At 38.2% G+C, this 21,699-nt stretch overlaps 1 protein-coding gene across 7 annotated transcripts in view; it reads right to left on the bottom strand.

Moving 5' to 3' along the window:
• The window catches only part of SESTD1 (SEC14 and spectrin domain containing 1), a 171,021-nt gene that overhangs the window by 8,308 nt on the left and 141,014 nt on the right, over positions 1–21,699 (bottom strand). For 5 of the 7 annotated variants that reach the window (XR_007154798.1, XM_047871082.1, XM_047871083.1 and 2 more), the window contains 7 exons: positions 15,041–15,235; positions 14,399–14,513; positions 12,807–12,966; positions 8,441–8,522; positions 7,214–7,336; positions 6,131–6,322; positions 2,268–2,389 (listed from right to left, as the gene is read on the bottom strand). Coding sequence is in view for 6 of the 7 variants with exons in the window: in XM_047871082.1 (XP_047727038.1) it covers positions 2,268–2,389; positions 6,131–6,322; positions 7,214–7,336; positions 8,441–8,522; positions 12,807–12,966; positions 14,399–14,513; positions 15,041–15,235 (989 nt within the window). In the remaining variant the exon portion in view is untranslated. Of the gene's footprint in view, positions 1–2,262; positions 2,390–6,130; positions 6,323–7,119; positions 7,337–8,440; positions 8,523–12,806; positions 12,967–14,398; positions 14,514–15,040; positions 15,236–21,699 lie in introns of those variants that run through there. The other 2 variants (XM_047871085.1, XM_047871087.1) reach the window with 2 other exon arrangements.

Here is a 21,699-nt window from a genome sequence, read left to right as displayed (position 1 = left end):
AGAAACAAACATTGGAGATATTTACTTTTCAGCTTAAGGTGCATAAGCAAACACAAATATAAAACCTGTATGTGTCCTTCAATGATAAGGGTTATGTACACCAACTGTCTAATATAGCTGGCAAATAAAATATCTGTTTCATGTTAAGGCATTGCTTGGGACTTTAATAGATAAAATCATTTAATGTTATCCTACTTGAAAAGATAATGTATTTGGAGCCACTAGAATCTTTTGGAGCTAGAACAGTTCTTAGAAAGTATCTGGTTGGGGCGCCTGGGTGGCGCAGTCGGTTAAGCGTCCGACTTCAGCCAGGTCACGATCTCGCGGTCCGTGAGTTCGAGCCCAGCGTCGGCCTCTGGGCTGATGGCTCAGAGCCTGGAGTCTGTTTCCGATTCTGTGTCTCCCTCTCTCTCTGCCCCTCCCCCGTTCATGCTCTGTCTCTCTCTGTCCCAAAAATAAATAAATAAACGTTGAAAAAAAAAATTTAAAAAAAAAAAAAAGAAAGTATCTGGTTACGATCTGCATTTTTTAAGATCAGAAAACTAAGGCCTAGAAATTAAATGACTTAACTAGGATCACACAGTGGGGAAACCAGGATTTGAACCTGAGTCTTCAAGCAGTGAATTCAGAGAGATCATCTAATTTATTTTTCCAGGACAATGTGACAAAAGAGAAATCTGAATAAGCTTGCTATCAAACAAACTTTGTATAGCATCAAAAGGTTATCCTACAAATGGAACAGAATAGTAAATCCACATATTAAAGGTGGTTGTAAAATCTGAACACACAGTACTTATTCTTCAATCTTAAAAACATGAGGAAATGCCATATGACTACTTGTGGAAGTAGGAGAAGCCCAAGCAAAAATGCCAGTTATAGATGCTCCTAGGCTGACCTGAGAAGAGGAGATGCTGTAACACCTGGCTGTGAAATGTGGAAACAGGAGTGGGGCTTTCCTGGAACAACCAGAAGGCGCCCCTTCAATATTTTTATAAGCTGAATTTACAAAATTTCAGATTTTATTCTTTCATACACTGCAGATATGTAACATGTATTTAGGTTATTTCTGATGGTTCAAGTTTGGCTATGACCAAAGATTATATAAATATAGGTAATGAATTATATTCTTTCAAGGGAAGAAAATCGTATCTTCCCCAAATAAATTCCAAATAATCACATGAAGTTCATGACACAGTAGTGGCACTTACTATGTATCAGATTCAAGTAATTTATATACATTCAGCTCACATAATTCCCCTGCCCCTGTAACCTGAGGAGGTATGAATAATATATCCCTATTTTATATCCCTACTTTTTAGATGACAGGATTGAGGCACAGAAAGGTTGAGTGGCTTGCCCAAGGTGTTACAGCTACTAAGTGGTAGAGTTGAGATTTAAACCTAAGAAATCTGATTCCAGAGGCCACAATCCCATCCAGTATGCTATTCTACAATGTAAGATAGATGTATCCAGTGACTTGGCTTCTCTGTCATTTGAATTAAATATCCTCTGGATTACTTCTAAACTATTTTCACTGAGAAGGTCTAAGATCCTCAGGGATGAAGCTCCTTCAGATTCATTTACTGGACCATTTATTTACATGAGATTACTTCTTACTTTTACTATCATCTTTTGAAATGTAAAAGGAATGTGGGAATCAGGACCCCATCGTTTTACAAATGAAGAAATTACGAATCCGTACAGCATATTGGAAAGAGAATGGGTTTGGAGCCACACAGACCTGACAGTGTATTCCAATTCCATTTATAAGCTGTGAAATCCTGAGCACCTCACTTAATCTTTCTGAGCTTCAGTTTCTACATCTGTAAATCAGGAATAATCACACTGGTCTAGCACCGTTTGGTCAAAAATAGTGAAATGAAGTGCTTAACTTAGTGTTTGATAAATTGTAAGCTCACTATACATTACACCCCTCCACTCCCCTTCCCTTCCCTGGATGAAGCCCAAAGTCACCCTACTCCCTATCATCACAGCCAAGGCTAGAACCCAGGAGTATCAACCTCATCAGTGATCTTTCTTCTACAACAAGCTGTCAAGAAGCACATTTGATAGCAAGTACCAAATCCACTTTTGCTAACAGTTGAGTTTGCATTTCTTTTCATTACAAACTAATTTATTATAGGAACTGAAGATGTGAACCAAAGCTAATTTACTTGGCTTTTTAAGAAACAGATTTTCCTCTCTTGATGATTTCACTTTAAGACCTGACCAATAAAAAGACAAGATTATAAGAACATGTACCATACCCATCAGGATAAACTACAGGAACAGTTAATCTATCCAAAAGGGATTTCCCAACTGCTTCAATTTCATCAAACTGCTCCTCATCATTAATAGCTTCGGGCTCTTCTGGACAGTCTTGCAAAATCTGCAACAAATAAAATGGTGTCATTAATCAAGAAATATAGAAAGGCAATCAAGCTCATGTAAATTCAGTAGATTGAAGGTATTTTTGTTTTGTTCTTAGCATCTTCATGTATACACCCTTATACAAGATTGATTACTGGTGAAACTGGCTCAAAAAATCCTAACAAAATGAAATACATAATCCTTACTAATAATATATAATGAGAATACAAAAGGTCTACAGTGATTTCCAAGAAAAAATAATACTAAACTACTATTTGGAAAGTAAGTTCAAACTGTACTTACAAAGTATTCCTTCATTCATTAAGTATTTATTGTGCTAAATGTTTATTTAGCTTGGGATGGGACTGAGATATAGATTTTGATCTCAAACAGCTTACAGACTTAAAAAATGAAAGAGGTGGCCTGGGTGGCTCAATTGGTTAAGCATCCGACTCTTAATTTTGGCTCAGGTCATGATCTCACAGTTCATGATATTGAGCCCTGTGTTACGCTCTGCACCAACAGCACAGGGCCTGCTTGGGATTCTCTCTCCCTTTCTCTGTCCCTCCCTTGCCCTCTTCTCAAAATAAATAAATAAACTTAAAAAAAAAAAACTTTACAAAAATGAAACAAAATATAAATGCAAAACCACATATACTCAAGTATACAAACACAGAACTGATGGGATGACCTAGACAGACACTACAGTTATTTTAAAAATTGATCTGCTGACTTACCTGATGTAAACTGCTAAAACTATAATTCACATATAGGAAGTTCTGTAGTCCTTGATAAAATATTACTTTTTCCTTAACTATTACCATTTAAATTTAGAAAGGTGAGGAAAGGGGAGGAGAGGAAGGTAGAAAGGAAGAAAGGAAGAAAGAAAATGCTGTAATTTATAATAGCTAAGTCTAAAGGTACTGACCCACACTGATCAACATAGTAGCAACCAGCCACATGTGTCTTGTGACACTTGAAAAGCAGCTAGTCCAAATTGAGATGTGCTGTAAGTCTAAGATGCACACTAGATTATAAGAAAAATAAACATAAAATATGGGGGAAATGAGAAGTATTTATTTTTGCAACTTTTTTTGCATTGTATTTTACTTAATCCAATCTGTTCATTTCAGCATTACTCATAAAGAACCTTATAAGAAGTTCTAGATTCAATTTAAGTATATTCTCAGTCATTATACTATGTAAGTTACTTAGAGTTATATTTATGCATATTGGTATAAAATAAAACACAGTCAAGAATAAAATACCATCTGATAACAAAAAGCTTTACAAAGGTTTGAACAGTAAATAACTTATAATTGAGATTACAGGCATGATAAGAAAAAAAGGCCAGGTAACAGAAGGAAAAGAACAGTAATGTTCTATGCAAAAAACTCTCAACAATTTACATTCTTATAGGACCTCTTAAGAGAAGTCTAGACCTTAAAATGTCCTTGCAGAAACATTTTATTTTTTAAAGTGTTTATTTAAATTCCAATTAGTTAACATACACTGTAACATTAGTTTCAGGTGTACAATATAGTGATTCAACCCTTCCATATAATACCCTGTGCTCATCACAAGTGCATTCCTTAATCCCCATCACCTGTTTAATTCCCTACCTACCTCCCTTCCAGTAACCTTCAGTTTGTTCTCAAGAGTCTGTTTCTTGGTTTGCCTCTCTCTCCTTTTTTTCCCCCTTTCCTCATTATTTTCTTTCCTAAATTCCACATATGAATGAAATCATATGGTATCTGTCTTTCTCTTATTTCGCTTAGCATTAAACTCTCTAACTCCATCCATGTGGTTACAAATGGCAAGATGTCATTCTTTTTTATGGCTGAGTAATATTCCATTGTGTAGATATGCCATGCCTTCTTTATCTGTTCATCTATGGATGGACGCTTGGACTACTTCCATAGTTTGGCTATTGTAGATAACGCTGCTATAAATATCAGGGTGTATGTATCCCTTTGGATAAGTGTTTTTAAATTCTCCAGGTAAATAGCTAGTTGTACAATTGCTGGATCATAGGGGTAGTTCTATTTTTTAACTTTTTGAAGAATCTTCATACTGTATTCCAGAGTGGCCTCAAAGATACATTTTAAAAACAGTATCATATGTAGAACTTAAGAAACACACAGATGAATGTAGGGGAAGGGAAGGAAAAATAAGATAAAAACAGAGAGAAAAGCAAACCATAAAAGACTCATAAATACAGAACTAAGGGTTGATGAACTTCCTTTTGCCTGAATTACCCCTTCATATCATTTCAAGGTCTCTGATTAAATGTGATCTCCTCAGAGAGGCCTTTCCTGGAAGACTTGTCTTACCTGCTCTCCACTCCCTATTTCCCCAATTGAGGGTGGGGGGAAGGGCTAAATGGGCAATGGGTATTAGGGAGGTCACTTGTTGGGATAAGCACTGGGTTTTATATGTAAGAGATGAATCACTGGGTTCTACTCCTGAAACCGATACTACACTGTATGTTAACTAACTTGAATTGCAATTAATTAATTAATTAATTAATTGTTTTAAAAAGCTATCAGTAGTGTTAGGAATTGGGCCTCTTAGATAGGAGGGAGGGACAGAAGGAGCAATGTGACTAAAAGAGGGTGGGAGAGCTTCTGGGGTACTGGTAATGTTCTGTTGTTTGAATACTGAGCTGATCACACAGTCATGTTCTCTTCGTGAAAATTCATCGAACAGACTGAATTCAACAAATTCACTGAACATTTATGATCTGTGTACTTTTCTATGTTAATATACTTCAATAAAAACTTTTCATTAAAACAATCAGTAGATAAACAAATTAAGCCATTTTATGTATACTTTCACGTTTATCATCATTAGGCCTATTTTAAACCAAAATACTGACCTGTGGAGTTCAGTGACCAGCTCAGGGAGAGTTAACTATGAACACTTCCCAACAGATGTACTGCATAACAAGACAGAAACTATCTAATTCCTGATAATATCTCTTCTATTTTATAGACTAGGCTATCACACTTACATTTAGGTTTCTCATATTTCATTATATTGAACATCCCCCACACATAAACTTTCAATGTGCGAGATCACAACAAAGTTAACTACATAACGAAGCTCCTCCTCAGAGGAGAAATGTAAGGGTTGGTTGGGTGCTATAAATTTTCTCTGTGCAGAGTTCCGAAAAGGGCTCTGCTGAAAATCTGCCCAAATAACACTACACATTTCATTTTTGGTTTCTGGGACTAAAGAATTCATTAAATAATAAATTCCAGAATGAATCTTTAAATATAACACATGAAAAAAAGTTTTATTTTTATCCTTACTCTCTTTGAGTTGGGTAGTCTCTAGTGTAAACATTATAAAATTACTAAGTGCTCTTTTAAAAATGTTATGACAATTAGTAGTAGATGCAGAGGCAAAGTTTCCTTTCCTTGCGTAACGAAAGAGATGGGAGTCGTGCCACCCTAAATATAGAGAGCACATTCTGGGCACCAGGTCTGGAGAGAAGAGAAGCACTGTTGAGAGAGGACTCCTGGATGGTTTTGGATTTCTCCAAGCACAGTATGCCAGCACTAGTATGGATTACTAAGAGGACTTCATCTAAACTCTCTAAGAATACATTACATCTAAACAAACTTTAAACATAGGATTAACAGGAGTTGCAATAAGAAAAAAAACCAAGCTAACTACATAATTATAATATTAAAAGTAATATATTTAAAGACAGGCAATAAATACTACTGAGACTACATTTTTTAAAAAAGCAAACCTTTTCAGCATTTGAGTGAAAGGCAATAGCCATCTCCAGCCTATGTACTCTCTCTTCAGACGCTATCGTAAACTGTTTCCATACTCTGTTCAGTCGAGGAAGCGTGTCCCCAGATGATCGAGACGTGCAGCGCAGAGATTGGCACAACACAACTGTAGCCTGTAGCAACTGTCTTCCATAGTCGTAAGTGCTCTAAAAACAAACAAAAAAAAAGTATACATGAAATTACAATAAAAGAATTCTGAAAAGAGAGATGGAAAAGTGTACAGGAGGACTGTGGTTGCAAATGAGTAACACTACCAGAAATCAATGCGGAATGACTCCACTGGCACTTAATACTATAAATTAACTGCATGCATAATAAAAGGTAGGAAAGCAATACTTTTTAGTAAGTTTCTTCCTTGTTAGGTTTTATTCTCTTACTCTGTTTTCCCCATCTCAGTTTGCTTGATTCCACTGGCCAAAAAGAATGTCTGCTCATTCACTAACCAACAAGTGGGTGAAAATGGACGCTTTATAGGGCACTTTATATCCCACACAGGAAACCACAACTGTTCACTGAGAGCTCAATTATTAGGGAAAATAAATTAAGATACTTTGCTCGCTCTCTCTCTCTCTCTCTCTCTCTCTCTCTCTCACACACACACACACACACACACACACACACACACACACACACAGTTTGTGTTGTTATACTAATACTGAGCAGACGAAAAACTGGGACTTCTACTTTACTGATATTAACACATATTTCTTATTAACTTTAGTGAGTGAGCAGTCGGACTGCCTAAAAATGGCACAGTATATAACACAGTATATATAATGACATAGTATATAACAGCATTCATATAACATATAAATCAGAGGGAGCATATACAGAACCTGTATTCAGGAGAACATAAACCCTCTCAAGTTTATGCAGGCTAGTTTTGATGTACCAGCTGACACTTTTCTTAGTTCTGTGATATTTCTGAAATAACATGACTAACCTTCTTGGACTTGGAGGGTTAAGTTACATTATAATCATGCAGAAAGCTATTCAAACACTGAGCTTGTAGAAAAGGAAGATAACCAGTTCTGCACCTGTGCAACATCAACAAATTTTCTATGCTTTTCCAGTAAAACTTTTGTTTCCTGAGCATCATCACCCAATCTGATGTGGGTCTTAAGCAGGGCATCCAGAAGTTCACTTAGCCATTCTACTGCCTAAATAAAAATAAAGAACAGTGAAGCTCGATTCATAACTCTTATTATATCAAAACGCATTTATAAAAAGAAAAATTACTACCATGTGATTAATTAACCCACTAGTTATAACCTAACTTCTTAATAGCTCATTTCATTCAATGCCAAGCTACATGAATTAATGACCTCTCCTCCCCGTCAAAATCTGTTAAAATCTAACAAGATGTATTAAAAAGAAGCACTCTTTTATTTTTTAAAAAAGTGTTTATTTTTGAGAAAGCACAAGAGGGGGCACGGGGGGGGGGGTGCGGAAAGAGGGGGACAGAAGATCCAAAGTGGGCTCTGTGTTAACAACAGTGAGCCCAACTGTAGGGCTTGAAGTCATGAACCATGAGATCATGACCTGAGCTGAAGTTGGATGCTCAACCAACTGAGCCAACGAGGTGCCCCAAGAGAAGCATTCTTTTAGTATCATGTGGGGGTGCCTAGGTGGCTCAGTAAATTAAGTATTCAGCTTTTGATTTCGGCTCAGATCATGATCTCACAGGTCATAAGATCAAGTCCCATGTCAGGTTTTGCGTCTGACAACACAGAGCCTGCTTGGGATTCTCTCTCTCCCTCTTGCTCTCTTTCTCAAAAATAAATAAATAAATAGATAGATAGATAAATAAACATTTAAAAAATAAAAAATAAAATCAATATCCTATGATTTGTATTATTAGAAGATCATGAGTTTATGTAATATAGATCTTACATGTTCTGTGATGCTATCTACATAGAGATAACATTGTTTATCTAGTTGAAAAAAACCCTCTTGCAGGTTAAAAAGCAACGTGCTACACCAGCCTTAATCCTGGCATGTAATAACTCACAAGAAAGTCAACAGTAATAATAATAAATAATCCCAATTTCTAGCTAAATGGAGAATCTCATTGAGAAGATAAGCCAAATAAGACCAGTACGGTAACTGAAAAGAAAAAAAACCATTTTATTATTTTAACAAGATAAGCTAGAACTTGACTTAATGCATTTACTTTCTTGGACCATGAAAAATACACTTTTTTAATAGGTGAAATCAATATTTTAAGAGAAGACAACTACATCATGTGCCTGATTGATCTTTACCTGGGCAGCATCTTCTTCACATTTAAACAACTGCACCATCTGAAGCATCTTTAACCTTCGCACATCTACCATGTCTTCACATCTAATAAACCCAAACATAAATTTAAGACATCATTTCAGTTTCGTTAATAACTATTATAACATCACCATCTGGCACACATATTTTATAGTATATTAAAATACTTAATCTTCCACACCATGGAGACTTCAACTATTCTGTACTGATTTGTAAGAATTTTAAGGATATCTATGTTACATCAAAATACTTCAAAACCCTCAAGACACCTGAACGATACCTAATCACACACTCTCAAGGATAGAATGGATTCTGCAAAATACTGAAGCAAAGCACAAACATAGTGGTATACTAAAATCCAAAGAAATCTCCACTGCCAGTTAGCATTAAACAAGCCTCAAAGATAAGATTTAAAGTTTGTCAGGGTGCCTGGGTGGCTCAGTCGGTTGAGGGTCTGATTCTTGATTTCTGCTCAGGTCATACATGGTCTCATGGTTTGTGAGTTTGAGCCCTACATCGGACTCTGCACTGACAGCGTAGAACCTGCTTGGGATTCTCTCTCTCCCTCTCTCTCTGACCCTCCCTGACTCATGATCTCTCTCTCTCTCTCTCTCCCCCACCTCCCACAAAATAAATTTAAAAACTTCAAAAAAAGTGTAAACCTTCTCAAATACTAATTTTGAAGATGATGCTCCAATGAAATAAGACAAAAATGTTAACATTTTTCATTATATTACCCAAAGCACTATCTAATTCTAAATAAAAACCAAAACAAAACAAAAAACACTCCCATCTGTTTTCCAAAGAAGAAATAAAGCTCTATTGATCTCTGGGTGTAGAGAAATACAATTCAGAGTATTTTTACATTTTATTTACTTATTTATTTTAATATTTATTTTTGAGAGAAAGAGAGAGCTTGCATGGTGGAGGGGCAGAGAGAGAGAGGGAAATGTAGAAATCTGAAGCAGGCTCCAGGCTCTGAGCTCTCAGCACAGGGCCCAATGTGGGGCTCAAACTCACAAACCGCAAGATCATTATCTGAGCCGAAGTCGGATGCTTAACGGACTGAGCCACCCAGGTGCCCTAAGTATTTTTAAATTTTAGTGTGGTTTGCCCTATCTAATATACAGATTAAGCTTTCAAGGTGACTTGACCTAACTCAGCTCTGATCCATTCCTTTCATACCCATGCAATTCTATGTTAATTTAGACAGAAGGGAGAATTCAAATTCACTACAATGCCAAACACCAATAACCAGTTACCCAGGAGGCACTGGGCTCTGCTACACTCAATGTTCTCCAGCAAGCTGAATAACAAGACAGAAACCATGGTCACAAGGCTATTTTTTATAAGGACCTCCTTTATGAAAGCCCATATTACTAAAATGACCTTAGTTAAAGGAAACTCTATAAGGGACTAAAAGGAAGTGATTATGGTAAGAATTGTTTAAAATCTGAAGCTAAACGACAATGTAAGGCACTGTAATGATGAAAACGCTATCACAGATATACTTAATACATGCTTTTGGGTCTTGGATAATGTGCCTGGAAAATGTAAGACATGGTCTAAACTATTAAGTTGGTTGCATTTGGGGAGGTGGACTTCTAAAGAAACAATATGGTAAGTGCTACTGTGGAGCTACGTAAAGAGTTCTATGGGAGAGGGAGGAACAAGTGACCAAACATGCCTTAGAAATCTAAAAAAAAAAAAAGCCTTCCAAAAATAAGTATCCCTGAGTCATGAAGAATAAGCAGGAGTCCATCAGCCAGAAAATGAAGAAAGAAGTATTCTAAGTCACAGATTCATGAAACAGCACAATGCATTCAGGAAAGTAAAAACAACTGTGTTTATATGAGAAAGTTGCAGGAAATAAGATTATGCAGGATTTAATTATGAAGGGTCTCCCACACTATTTCAAGGAGACAGAACTTCATGTGAGAAAAAAGGAAGTCACTGAGTGGGGTTTTATGATTAGATATGCACTTTACAAAGATTTACTGTCACGTACAACAGACTAGAGAAGAACAAGGCCAGAGGCAGATAAGAGAGAAGATCTTAAGTAGAAAACATTCAGGATTCAGAGAAAGTAGAACTTAAGACATTTAACTAGGCTATAAGAGATGAGGAAGAGTATGGATTTTAGGATAAATCCTAAATTTGGTAGCTGATGGTAACTTTACCTGGAAAATTAAAAGAGAAGAGTACATTATCTGAACATACTAGGTCTGAGGAATGTATGGGGGAAAATACCTGGAGATACTAAGTAGGCAAGTGGGACTACAGGTCTAAAGCAAGGGCAGGGGTGGGGTCAGAACCATAAATACTTAGTTACAATCACATGAAGTCATTAAAGTAGTAAGACTGTCCAGGGAGAACACACAGAATGAGAAGAGGATTTGGCCTCAAACCCTGAAAGCAGTGAAATTAGTGACAGAACAAGAAATCAGCGAAGAAAACTGAGAAGACAGAGTGCCAGGATGAGGGTGTTTTCAAAAGAAGACAAAGTTGTCAGAGTGTTTCAAGAAGAAAGTAAGTCAGTGGTGTCCAATGCTATTCAGTGTGATCAAGCTACATTAAGACCAAAAATATTCCCATGGGGCGCCTGGGTGGCGCAGTCGGTTAAGCGTCCGACTGCAGCCAGGTCACGATCTTGCGGTCCGTGAGTTCGAGCCCCGCGTCGGGCTCTGGGCTGATGGCTCAGAGCCTGGAGCCTGTTTCCGATTCTGTGTCTCCCTCTCTCTCTGCCCTTCCCCCGTTCATGCTCTGCCTCTCTCTGTCCCAAAAAATAAATAAACGTTGAAAAAAAAAAAAAAAGACCAAAAATATTCCCTAGATTTTGAGCCAGATCAGGCATTTATTCAATAAGGCAATTACAAAGTCACTGGTGACATCAATGAGAAGAAGTTCAGTGAAATGGTGAGGGTAGCAGTCAGACTGGGGAGGGCTAAAAAGTAAATGACAGTCAGTGAGAAAGTAACATGAGTGCAGATTAGACCTTCAAATGGCTAAGCTTTCAACAAGGAGAACTCTAGGGCTAGATGACAATGAAGCGGTTGAAGAGGACAGTATATGCATGTGTATAATTTTTTTCTTAATAGGAGAGATTTAAAGATTTAAATGAGAGGCAGAGATCAGAGTAGAGAATGAGAGTGGAAGGGCAAAACATGAGGTAGTTGGCTTTAGTAAGAACAGAGTTACTTTGTGATTAGAATAAATAATGAAATGGTAAGTTTGCAGATACTAGGCTAGAAGGAATTTCTGCCTAACGCATATTTTCTGCGTGATGTAGTGATGTGTTCTGTGAGGTTTTACTGATGATGTTAAAATTTCTAAGTGTGCCAACATTTCATACAACCATGCTACACTGTATATACTTTCATATATTAATTTAACCTTCTACTTTGTAATGCTCTCCAGTTACTACTGCAAATTGAATTTTCAAAGAATCCTTTAAATTCCTCGCTGTATAACTGAGAACAAACTGAGGGTTGATGGGGGGTGGGAGGGAGGGGAGGGTGGGTGATGGGTATTGAGGAGGGCACCTTTTGGGATGAGCACTGGGTGTTGTATGGAAACCAATCTGACAATAAACTTCATATATTAAAAAATAAATAAATAAATAAAATAAATTAATTTAAAAAAATTCCTCGCTGTATATCAAAGAAAACTAAATAGCCTCTTACCCAGAATCTATTGTCTATTCTTTCACAGCAAATGAGTACAATGGATGTGTGACAATTTGTGACTCAGTTCAAACGAAGAAGTTGATCAATGCAGATGACACACTTAAGAGCATCTCTAAACTAAATGAAAATGGAAAAGAGCCAAGTTCTCCAAAAAGGGTTTTCTTTTCTTTTTTAATATTGTTAACATTTATCCATTTTTCAGAGACAGAGCACAAGCAGGAGAGGGGCAGAGAGAGGCAGACACAGAATCCAAAGCAGGCTCCAGGCTCTGAGCTGTCAGCACAGAGCCCAACGTGGAGCTTGAACTCACGAGCCCTGAGATCATTACCTGAGCCGAAGTCAGATGCTTAACCGACAGGCACCCCTCCAAAAAGGGTTTTCTTAAAGGACAGAAGAGTCACAGGCTACTGTGAAGATATGGAATGTGAAGTACTTGGGTGTAAGTGAAATTTCACCAGTGGGTAAAAAGGGAAAAGGTAGCATTAATTGAACAAACTGTTGTTGTTAGTACAATTACACAGAATAATTCCATTCACCAAAACCTAACACATGCCTACTATATCACAGGTGAGACCCTATACTCTGTATGGAAAATGTAAATTATATCAGTTATTTTAATATTATGTTATTTTAGCAAAAATTAACATTAATAGTCAAACTTTGCCTTTGTTTCCTAAGCTGCATATCTTCCATCACTCCTTGTATGTGGTCCACATTTTCTTTATTTTCAATGGTGACATCCTTTCCATAGGCCCAGGATGCCTGATTGGAGATCTGATCCAGAAGTCCTTGACCTTTTTCACGCAAACCTTGTAATCCTACATCTAAAAAAAAAGGTCCTAGATTTAATCTCTTAAACAAAAGAGGCACTTTCCCTCCCTCAAGTAAATCCTCTCAATTGTACCTGGATTCCAAGTGGAACAGCTTTGTGCATTAAACTACCTTGGGGTGGAGGTCTCTGAACACTTCAAGCAATAAACCCCTTTTAATAGTGGCTCAAATTGGAGCTCCTTCTCATGCCAAATTCTCCATAAAGAGAATTTCCAATTATTTCTCAAAATTGAAAGCAGGAAGTAAGTGTGAGAATTTCTATCTTGGTTATAGTAAGATTTTTCAATTTGTTTCCTTTTTGCTTTTACGTAGTCCAATTTTTAGGAGAAAACAGCAAACATTTTGTTCAAAAAAATGTAGAAGAGTTACAAGACTTCAAAGCATTCAAGCAATGTATGATCACTGTGAAAAAAGGATGCTGAATGTTTTGAGTACAGGCATCGTCCAGCTTATACCAAACAAGAAGTAACATTTAGGGTAGATTTACAGTACTCCAAACTAGACTAGCATAGAGGAATTCTTTTTTTTTTTCTTTTTTAAAGGAAAAATATGATTCCAGAAAGCTTCTGACACTTTGAAATGAAGTGCATTGGGCATATTAGATACAAAATATGCACTATGCCTATCATGTGTTAAAATAACAAAGACTGCAAACAAGTAAAATGCCCATACAAACATGATTTTTCAAACCCATTCCCTCAAATCCTTTTCACTAATTAATCTGGTTCAATGGTATGTCATCATTTTCAACTAAATCTCTGTCTCAGGTTTCTGCTTCCTTGCCTCCATTCCCCTTTGCCATCCTATCCCCCTCAATATAACCTTCCCTTCCCATTCGCACATCTACTATCTTCTCTCCATCATGACGTAGGGAAATTCACTGTATTTCCTTCCTACTGTAGTAAAATGTTAAAAGGCCTTGGTGTCAAGTGAAACGGGACCATCCTCCCCTTGGGAGAGTAGGTAACCTTGGCAATATTCCCAGTTTGGAGAAACAAATGCACAGAACCAAACCGACTATGTATTCACAAGGTTAGGATATAGCAACAACAAAAATCATTGCATAAAACACAATTTGGGGCATACAAGGTTTACCACAGAACACTTCACAGCTAATTACAGTTTATGCATGCACTACAAATAACTGTTCATAGGATATGCAAGACATAGCACCTGTAGATATAGCTGGGTAAAGAAGAAAGGCTAAAGGCCCAATGAAGGAAGGGTGATTGGCCATCAATGAAAAATAAAAATTTTACCATGTATTACACCCTTCAAGGGAATAAAACCTATTTTATACTAATTTTTCCTATGTTCCCTATAAATAATTCTCATTAGTTCAGTATAAGTTGACTTGTCTAACGATAGTAATGATATTTCTAAAAAAAGAACCCTTATGTTTCAGCATTTTTAAAATCTGCTTACCAACACTTTTCAGCTTCTCTTCAAGCAGTTTTAAAGTCTGCTGAATCGATGCTCCATCAGCTGGTGCTACATCTACGCACAACATCCCTAATAAGCCATCCAACTGCTGAGACAACTAAAGCAGAGGGACACCAAAGAGATAACCCTGATGTAATCAGCATCTAAAGTGTTTAATGATTAATGAGGTTTATGTCTAATGAGGTTATCACAATTACACTTGAAAAAAGACTATGCTGTTAAAAGACAAGGACGAATAATTAGAATACATGTTATCTGAAAGACAGAACACATAGATGCATGCACCAAGAAGACAAAGATTTATATCCAGGTCAGCAGAATGTAAAAAAAAGTAGTGCAACTTCCATTTCAATCTAAGTTATAAAGCATAAACAGAGAAACAATCAAAATAAATATATCAACTAGGTTGGAAGACTAGACAAAACAGGTTTATGTGCATGCAAAATGACTTAAAAATGAAAATTAAAAAAAAAAAAAGACTTTTATCATCTCTCCACAAGCAAATTATTCTATTGTTCCAGAAAAATAATTAGGAGACATGCAAACCTGCAAAAATTATGTGCAGATAAGTATAAGTGTTCAGATCATTTGAAGAAAAGAAAAGCAATCAGAGTATACACTTACATCTTGGGCAACACCATGAAATTCAAGAGCTGCTTGTAAGAGATTCTGCCTAAATTCCAGCTGACTGGCCTGTCGGTAGCAAACATCACTAAGTTGTTGCTGCAGTGACTTCAGTTCCACAAGATCTTCCTCATCCCCAGCATTTAAGAGTGCTGCAATTTGTTGATTAAGTTCCACATACACTGCAAACCATTCCTGTAACACACATGTTGTAAAGTAAATTAAGGATCAAATTGGTTCCTGAAAAACTACATTACATTTTATAATTCCTTTAGATAAACTAAGTAACATATACAACAATTTTCGAAGGCAAAATTTCTTCAAGTGAAGATGAGAAGTCCCCAACCCCCAAATCCTTCCATTCCAACCTGGAGCTCACTCCTGCCAACAGCAATATCTATCCTGGTCTCTGAATGTTCCATTTCCTTTCTTGTTCTACCTAAAACCTGTCCACCCTCAGAGAAAAGTATTACCCGACCACTTTTTCTCCCTTTCCCTCAAAACCCACTTCTCCTTTACAATGCATGCTATCAGACAACATCCTTCCAATGCTTCCCATTACCCAGGGAGCATGGCAAAGGTCACTGCCCCTCTCTGGGCCAGCCTTCCCACGGGCTCCCACCACGTAGACATTCACCCAGCACACTTAACTCTTTCCCTGATTCTCTCCCTCACTTCCAACCATCCTATCCTCACCCCACTTTGGCCACCTACCCCAACAGATGCAAACTCTTATCATTTTCATACACTACTATCCAGCCCCCAAATCTTAACTTTAATAATCTCATTCTCTGACCACCAGCTCCTGACTCTCCAATTAACACCCTTTAGGATGCTCATTCCTACAACCCCATGAGATTGGCCAATTCAGTGGCCTGCTTGTTTTACTTTTCCAGCACTCAAGAGCCTCATGTCCTCATGTCTATCTTTGGTCAGAGACTATATAACCATCTCCCAAGGCAAGACCCATGCTCATGCCCTGCTCTCTTCCTTTCATCAGATTCCCCTGCAGAATCCTCAGACCTGGGTTTCTGTGCCTACTGTGTACCTATACCAGAGTAGCAACATAGCTGGATAATAACAACTATGTGAACAGCTGTCTTTTTAAATAAAGATAAATTAAAAAAAAATACACACCTACACATACACATTCTCTATATGAAAATATACAAATATATATAACCTCAAATAGAATTTCAGCAATCCTATTACATTTCTCTAGTCAATTCATTTTATCATTCTCCCGATTATTTGCTTTCTTTACTCCAATTCCCACTCCCTTTCCCTCTCTTCACTCTAAAAATCTAGCCTCTTATTTCACTAGGAAGCAATTAGAGAACTCTCCCATCTTCTTACCAACAAATCTATGACCCTCCCTCCATCTGCAGCCCTATGCTTTGCCCTCCCTACTAAAATAGCACACAAACAGTCCCTGCATCTAAGCCAACCCCTTCACTCGTGCTACCTCTGTCCTCTTTTGCCTACATAAGGCCTTGCTCTTGCACTTATCTTCTCTCTCCCATCATGAACTCACTCTTTCCAACTGGATTATCTACCAGCATACAAATAAAATGCAGTATCTTATATTTAAAAACAAAATATACTTAAGACAGGTGCATTTTACTATATATAAATTAACTTAAATTAAAAACAACAAAAAACCCCCAAAACCCTTAAGACCAAGACCATCCCTTAAATAAATACTCTACACTCACTCTACCTTCTCATTTCCCATTCTCTTTTTAATCCATTCTGGTCAGGATTTTGTCCTTCCTGCTCTTACCAAATTCTCAGTCTTTATCTTACTGGGCCCCTCAGTTCATTTGACAAAGGCAACCACTTCCTCCTTGAAATGCCTTTTTTCTCTAGTTCCCTGAGACATAGCAGCTCCTCTGCTGGCCCTCCTGCTTTTTTGCCCTCTAAATTTAGGATGACCGGGGCTCAGCTTTCCAAAGGCTCTTTTCTTTTTAAATCAGTACTCTTTGGGCTTGGATGAGCTCACCTACCCATGTCTTTGAGTAACCTCCATGCGCTGGTAATTCCCACATTAATATTCTTATCTTAACCCCTTCCCTGAATCCAATGCTGATATTCAACTGCCCACTAGCTATCTCCATTTGGATGAGCATTACACACCTAAAATTTAACCTGTCTCCAAAGCTACTAGTTCTAAGCCTCTCAACCTGCTTCTTTCCCAGTTTTCCCATTCTTCAGAGGTGCTAAGGTCAAACACCTGATTCTTCCAAGAGCAAGTCTTACTGGCTCAATCTCAGGAATGTGACAACTTCTCATCACATCTACTGCCTCCATTCTTAGTCTCTTGTTTTCCTATTTTGTTGTCTGTCCCTTGTCCCTATTCTCCATATGATAGCCAATGATCTTTTAAAAACATAAATCAGGGGTGCCTGGGTGGCTCAGTCAACTCAAGTCATAATCTCAAGGCTCATAGGTTCGTGCCCTGCATCAGACTCTTGTGGTGACAGCTCAGAGCCTGAAGCCTTCTTCAGATTCTGTCTCCCTTTCTCTCTGCACCTCCCCTGCTCGCAATCTCTCTCAAAAATAAATATTAAAAAAAAAATTAAAAACATAAATCAGTTCTCTTCTACAAAATCCCTCCAATGATTTCATGTTAACATTTAAAATAAATGTCAAGTTCCTTTCCATGGGCTAAGTGAACATGCTTTGGCCCGAACTCCCTCTAGAAACATGGTTTTGTGTGGCTCCTTACCTTGTTCACAGACATACCTATTATTCCTTTACCATGGCAAGTAAGCTCCTGCCTACGAGGTTTCACTTGTGTCCTAGATCTGAACTTCCTTTTGCCTGAATTACTCCTTCATAAGGTCTCTCATTAAATGTGATCTCCTCAGAGAGGCCTTTCCTGAAAGCCTTTTCTTATCTGCTTTCCTCCCTCTTTCCCAATATAAATTTAAGTTCTATATTATAAGACAGTGTTATATACCAAAGAACATAGAATGATATGTGACATATATAGTATGTGCTCAATACATACTGAATGAACATGTAAGATGCTTTCTATTAGATACTGCAGATTAGCTGGCATTAAATTAAGTTAGGTAACAGGTACTGGTCTAAATGTGGTCTACTCTTGTGCCCTGTACCTAAAACTTGGGTTTTGCTTATTTGTCACATTGTTTTATTGCTTGAACTACTACTATGAAACCTTTGAAAATTATTATACAGATGATGTAGTCAGATGTAGTGAAAAAAACACTGGATTTGAAAGACAGGCTCAAGGTCTTTTTTCCTTACAAAAGGTATGATCTTCATTAAGTCGCTTAATTTCTTAGAACCAGTTTCTTTCTTTATAGCAATGATTTTCAATGGGAGGTTATTTTGCTTCATAGGGAACATTTCCCAATATCCAGAGACACTTTTGGCTGCCATAACTGAGGAGACACAATGCTAATGCATCTATTGGGTAGAGACCAGCGATGCTGCTAAATTACCCTACAATGCACAGGACAGCCCCTACAATAAAGATCTATCTGGCCCAAAGTGTCAATAGTGCAAAGTTGAGAAACCCTGTTCTATACACAACACTGATGACACTATTATCTATCTTACCTATTTTATTGGTTATCATATAAATTTAATTATATACTACCATACACGAAATACTTTTTAAACCATACAGTGATTTTGTTTTTATTTTATTAAAAAAATTTTTTTTGAATGTTTATTTATTTTTGAGAGAGAGAGAGAGAGAGCGAGCGAGCGCATGAGCGGAGGAGGAAGAGAGAGAGGGAGACACAGAATCTGAAGCAGGCTCCAGGCTCTGAGCTGTCAGCACAGAGCCTGAGGCAGGGCTCGAACTCATGAGCCATGAGATCATGACCTGAGCCGAAGTCGGACGCTCAACCAACTGAGCCACCCAGGTGCCCCCATACAGTGATTTTAAAGGTTAACGGAGAGTAGGAGTTAAGATGGCAGAACAGGGGCGCTTGCACGGCTCAGTCTTAAGCATCTGACTTCGGCTCAGGTCATGATCTCATGGTTCGTGAGTTTGAGCCCCGCATCAGGCTCTGCGAAGATGGCTCAGATTCTGGAGCCTGCTTCAGATTCCATGACTCCCCCCACCCCCCGCCCCCGTCCCTCCCCTCCTTGCACTCTCTCTAAAATTAACAAACATTAAAAAAAAAAAAAAGATTAAAAAAAAAAAGGATGGCAGAGCAGCATGGAGACCCTGAGCTTATCTTGTCCTTAAAATGCAGCTAGATCAGCACCAAACCATTTTGAACACCTAGGAAATTGACCTGAGGATTAACCCAACGGCCTATATAACTTGAGCCATAGAACTCAGCAGGTACGCAGTGCAGAGAGGTGAACTGGGGGAGAGAAAAGCTGTAGAGGGCAGGGAGCTGTTTTCTCAGACAGAAGACACAGAGAAAAGGGGGAAAGTGTGGTGCATTGGGGTCCTGCAAGAAAAGCATTCCCTTGAAAGTAGCTGGAGAGAGAAAGAGTGAAAACACTCACAGGAAGACTGAATAAGTAATCTGTTCCCCAAAACCACTGACAGGGAGAAGGGAGAGGGTTTCAATACCACCAAGATTCTATAAACAGTGGGGCACAGAGTCCGAAGTCTTGGAGTTCAGTGCCTGGTGGTGCTCTGGTGAGGAAGTATGGCAAATCCCCAGGAGCAGACAGCAGAGCCTTAGAGGTCTGTGTGCCACATGGGGAGAAGTGGTTCCCCTGATTGGAAAGTATTTGGTAGAAGCCATATGGCCTCCCCAAAGGAAAAGGTCCCAGTGGACCCCACAGAGAAGCCACATTTGCTGGTACTGGGACAAAGATGCCATAGTGCAGCGAAACCTGGGGCCAGCTATGTGTTGTGATTTGCCATAATCTCTGAACCTCTGCCACTGCACGATCGCATGAAGTTTTTCTGGGGCAAGCCGGCACCTGGCCATTGCTCAGCAAGACCCTCCACCAGAGAGTCGGCAGGCGTCCAAGCCACAGAGGTCTCTGAAGTGTAAGGTTTTGAAACACAACCCCATCTGAGATAAAACACTGGAGGGAGGTGCTGCTTGGCAGGCAGACAGCTGGGACACCGATGGGGTGGAGGCAGGGAGTGGATGGAGGCCTGAGACAAAGGAGGGGTGCTTGATTGTGGGTTGGTGAGGGCACGAAGTTCCTATGGCAGAGACTAGGGAGCTGGGTGAAGCCATTTCCACCTCTCCTGCACACACACATGTGCACACGAGCATGCGCACCACACTGATCCACCCCAGTAGCCTAAGCAGTGTCACCCAGTGGAGAACAGAGCCAATACACCAAGCCCCATCCAACTGCACCCTGCCCTCCAAGCACATTTCCTAGAAGACCAGAACAAGTCACTCCATGTGCTCCATGTATGAACTATAGAGTGCTTCATAGTTACAGTTCTAGGGGAAACTGGATGTAACTTCATTTGGGTTTCATTCTGTTCACAGGTTCACTTATTTGCTCGTTTTCCTTGCTTCTGTTTTTGCTTAAATTGTTTTTTTCTTTCTTTTCTTGCTCTTTCTTGAATAGAGAGAAAAAATGTTTTTACTTTATTTTTTATAACTAAAATTTTTCTGTTCTATTTCATTTTATTTTATTCTATTTTTTAATTTTTACATTTTTTACTTTTTCTTTCTCTCCTTTCCCTTTTTTTCTCTATTCTATCAAGCTTCTTTCAACAAGCAGACTGAAAGACACCTAGGATCTAGCTTTGATTTTTTTTTTTTTAATTTCTAAATTTTCATTAATTTTCTTTCTTCCTCCCAAATGAAAAAATGAATGGGTTCACGCCAAAAGAAAGAAGAGGAAGAAATGACAACCGGGACTTAACACAGATGTAAGTAAAACGCCTGAACAAGAATTTAGAACCATGATAATAAGAATACAAGCTGGGGTTGAAAACAGCACAGAAGACACCACAGAATCCCCTTCTGTGTATATTAAAAAAAAAAATCTAGTCAAGCCAAAATTAAAAATGCTATAACTGAGATACCATCTTGAACGGATGCCACGACAGCAAGGATGGATGAAGCAGAGCAGTATCAGCATTACAGAAGGTAAAGTTATGGAGAATAAGGAAACAGAAAAAAGGAGAGAAACAAAGGCAAAAGATTATAATACAAGACATAGAGAACTCAGTGACTTATTAAAGAGGAATCTGAATCATAGAAATCCCAGAAGATGACAAAGAGAGAAAAAAGAGGCAGAAGGTTTATGTGACCAATTCATAGCAAAAAACTTTCCTAATCTGGGGAAGGACACAGACATCAAAATCCAAGAAGCACAGAGAACTCTCATTAGATCCAACAAAAACCGACCATCACCAAGGCATATCATAGTCAAATCAAATTCACAAAATACAGACAAGAAAAGAATTATGAAAGCAGCAAGGGGAGAAAAGTCCTTAACTTATAAGGGAAGACAGATTAGGTTCGAAGCAGACCTATTCACAGAAACTTGGCAGGCTAGAAAGGAGTGGCAGGATACATTCAATGTGCCGAACTGGAAAAATATATAGCCAAGAATGCTTTATCCAGCAAGGCTGTCATTCGGAATAGAAGGAGAGACAGAGTTTCCAAGAGAAAAACTAAAGGAATTTGTGATCACTAAACCACTCCTGCAAGAATTAAAAAAAAAAAAATTTTTTTTAATAT

The sequence above is a fragment of the Prionailurus viverrinus genome, chromosome C1 (assembly GCF_022837055.1).
Source record: "Prionailurus viverrinus isolate Anna chromosome C1, UM_Priviv_1.0, whole genome shotgun sequence".
Classification (NCBI taxonomy): Eukaryota; Metazoa; Chordata; class Mammalia; order Carnivora; family Felidae; genus Prionailurus; species Prionailurus viverrinus.
This window is presented reverse-complemented; position numbering and strand designations above follow the sequence as displayed.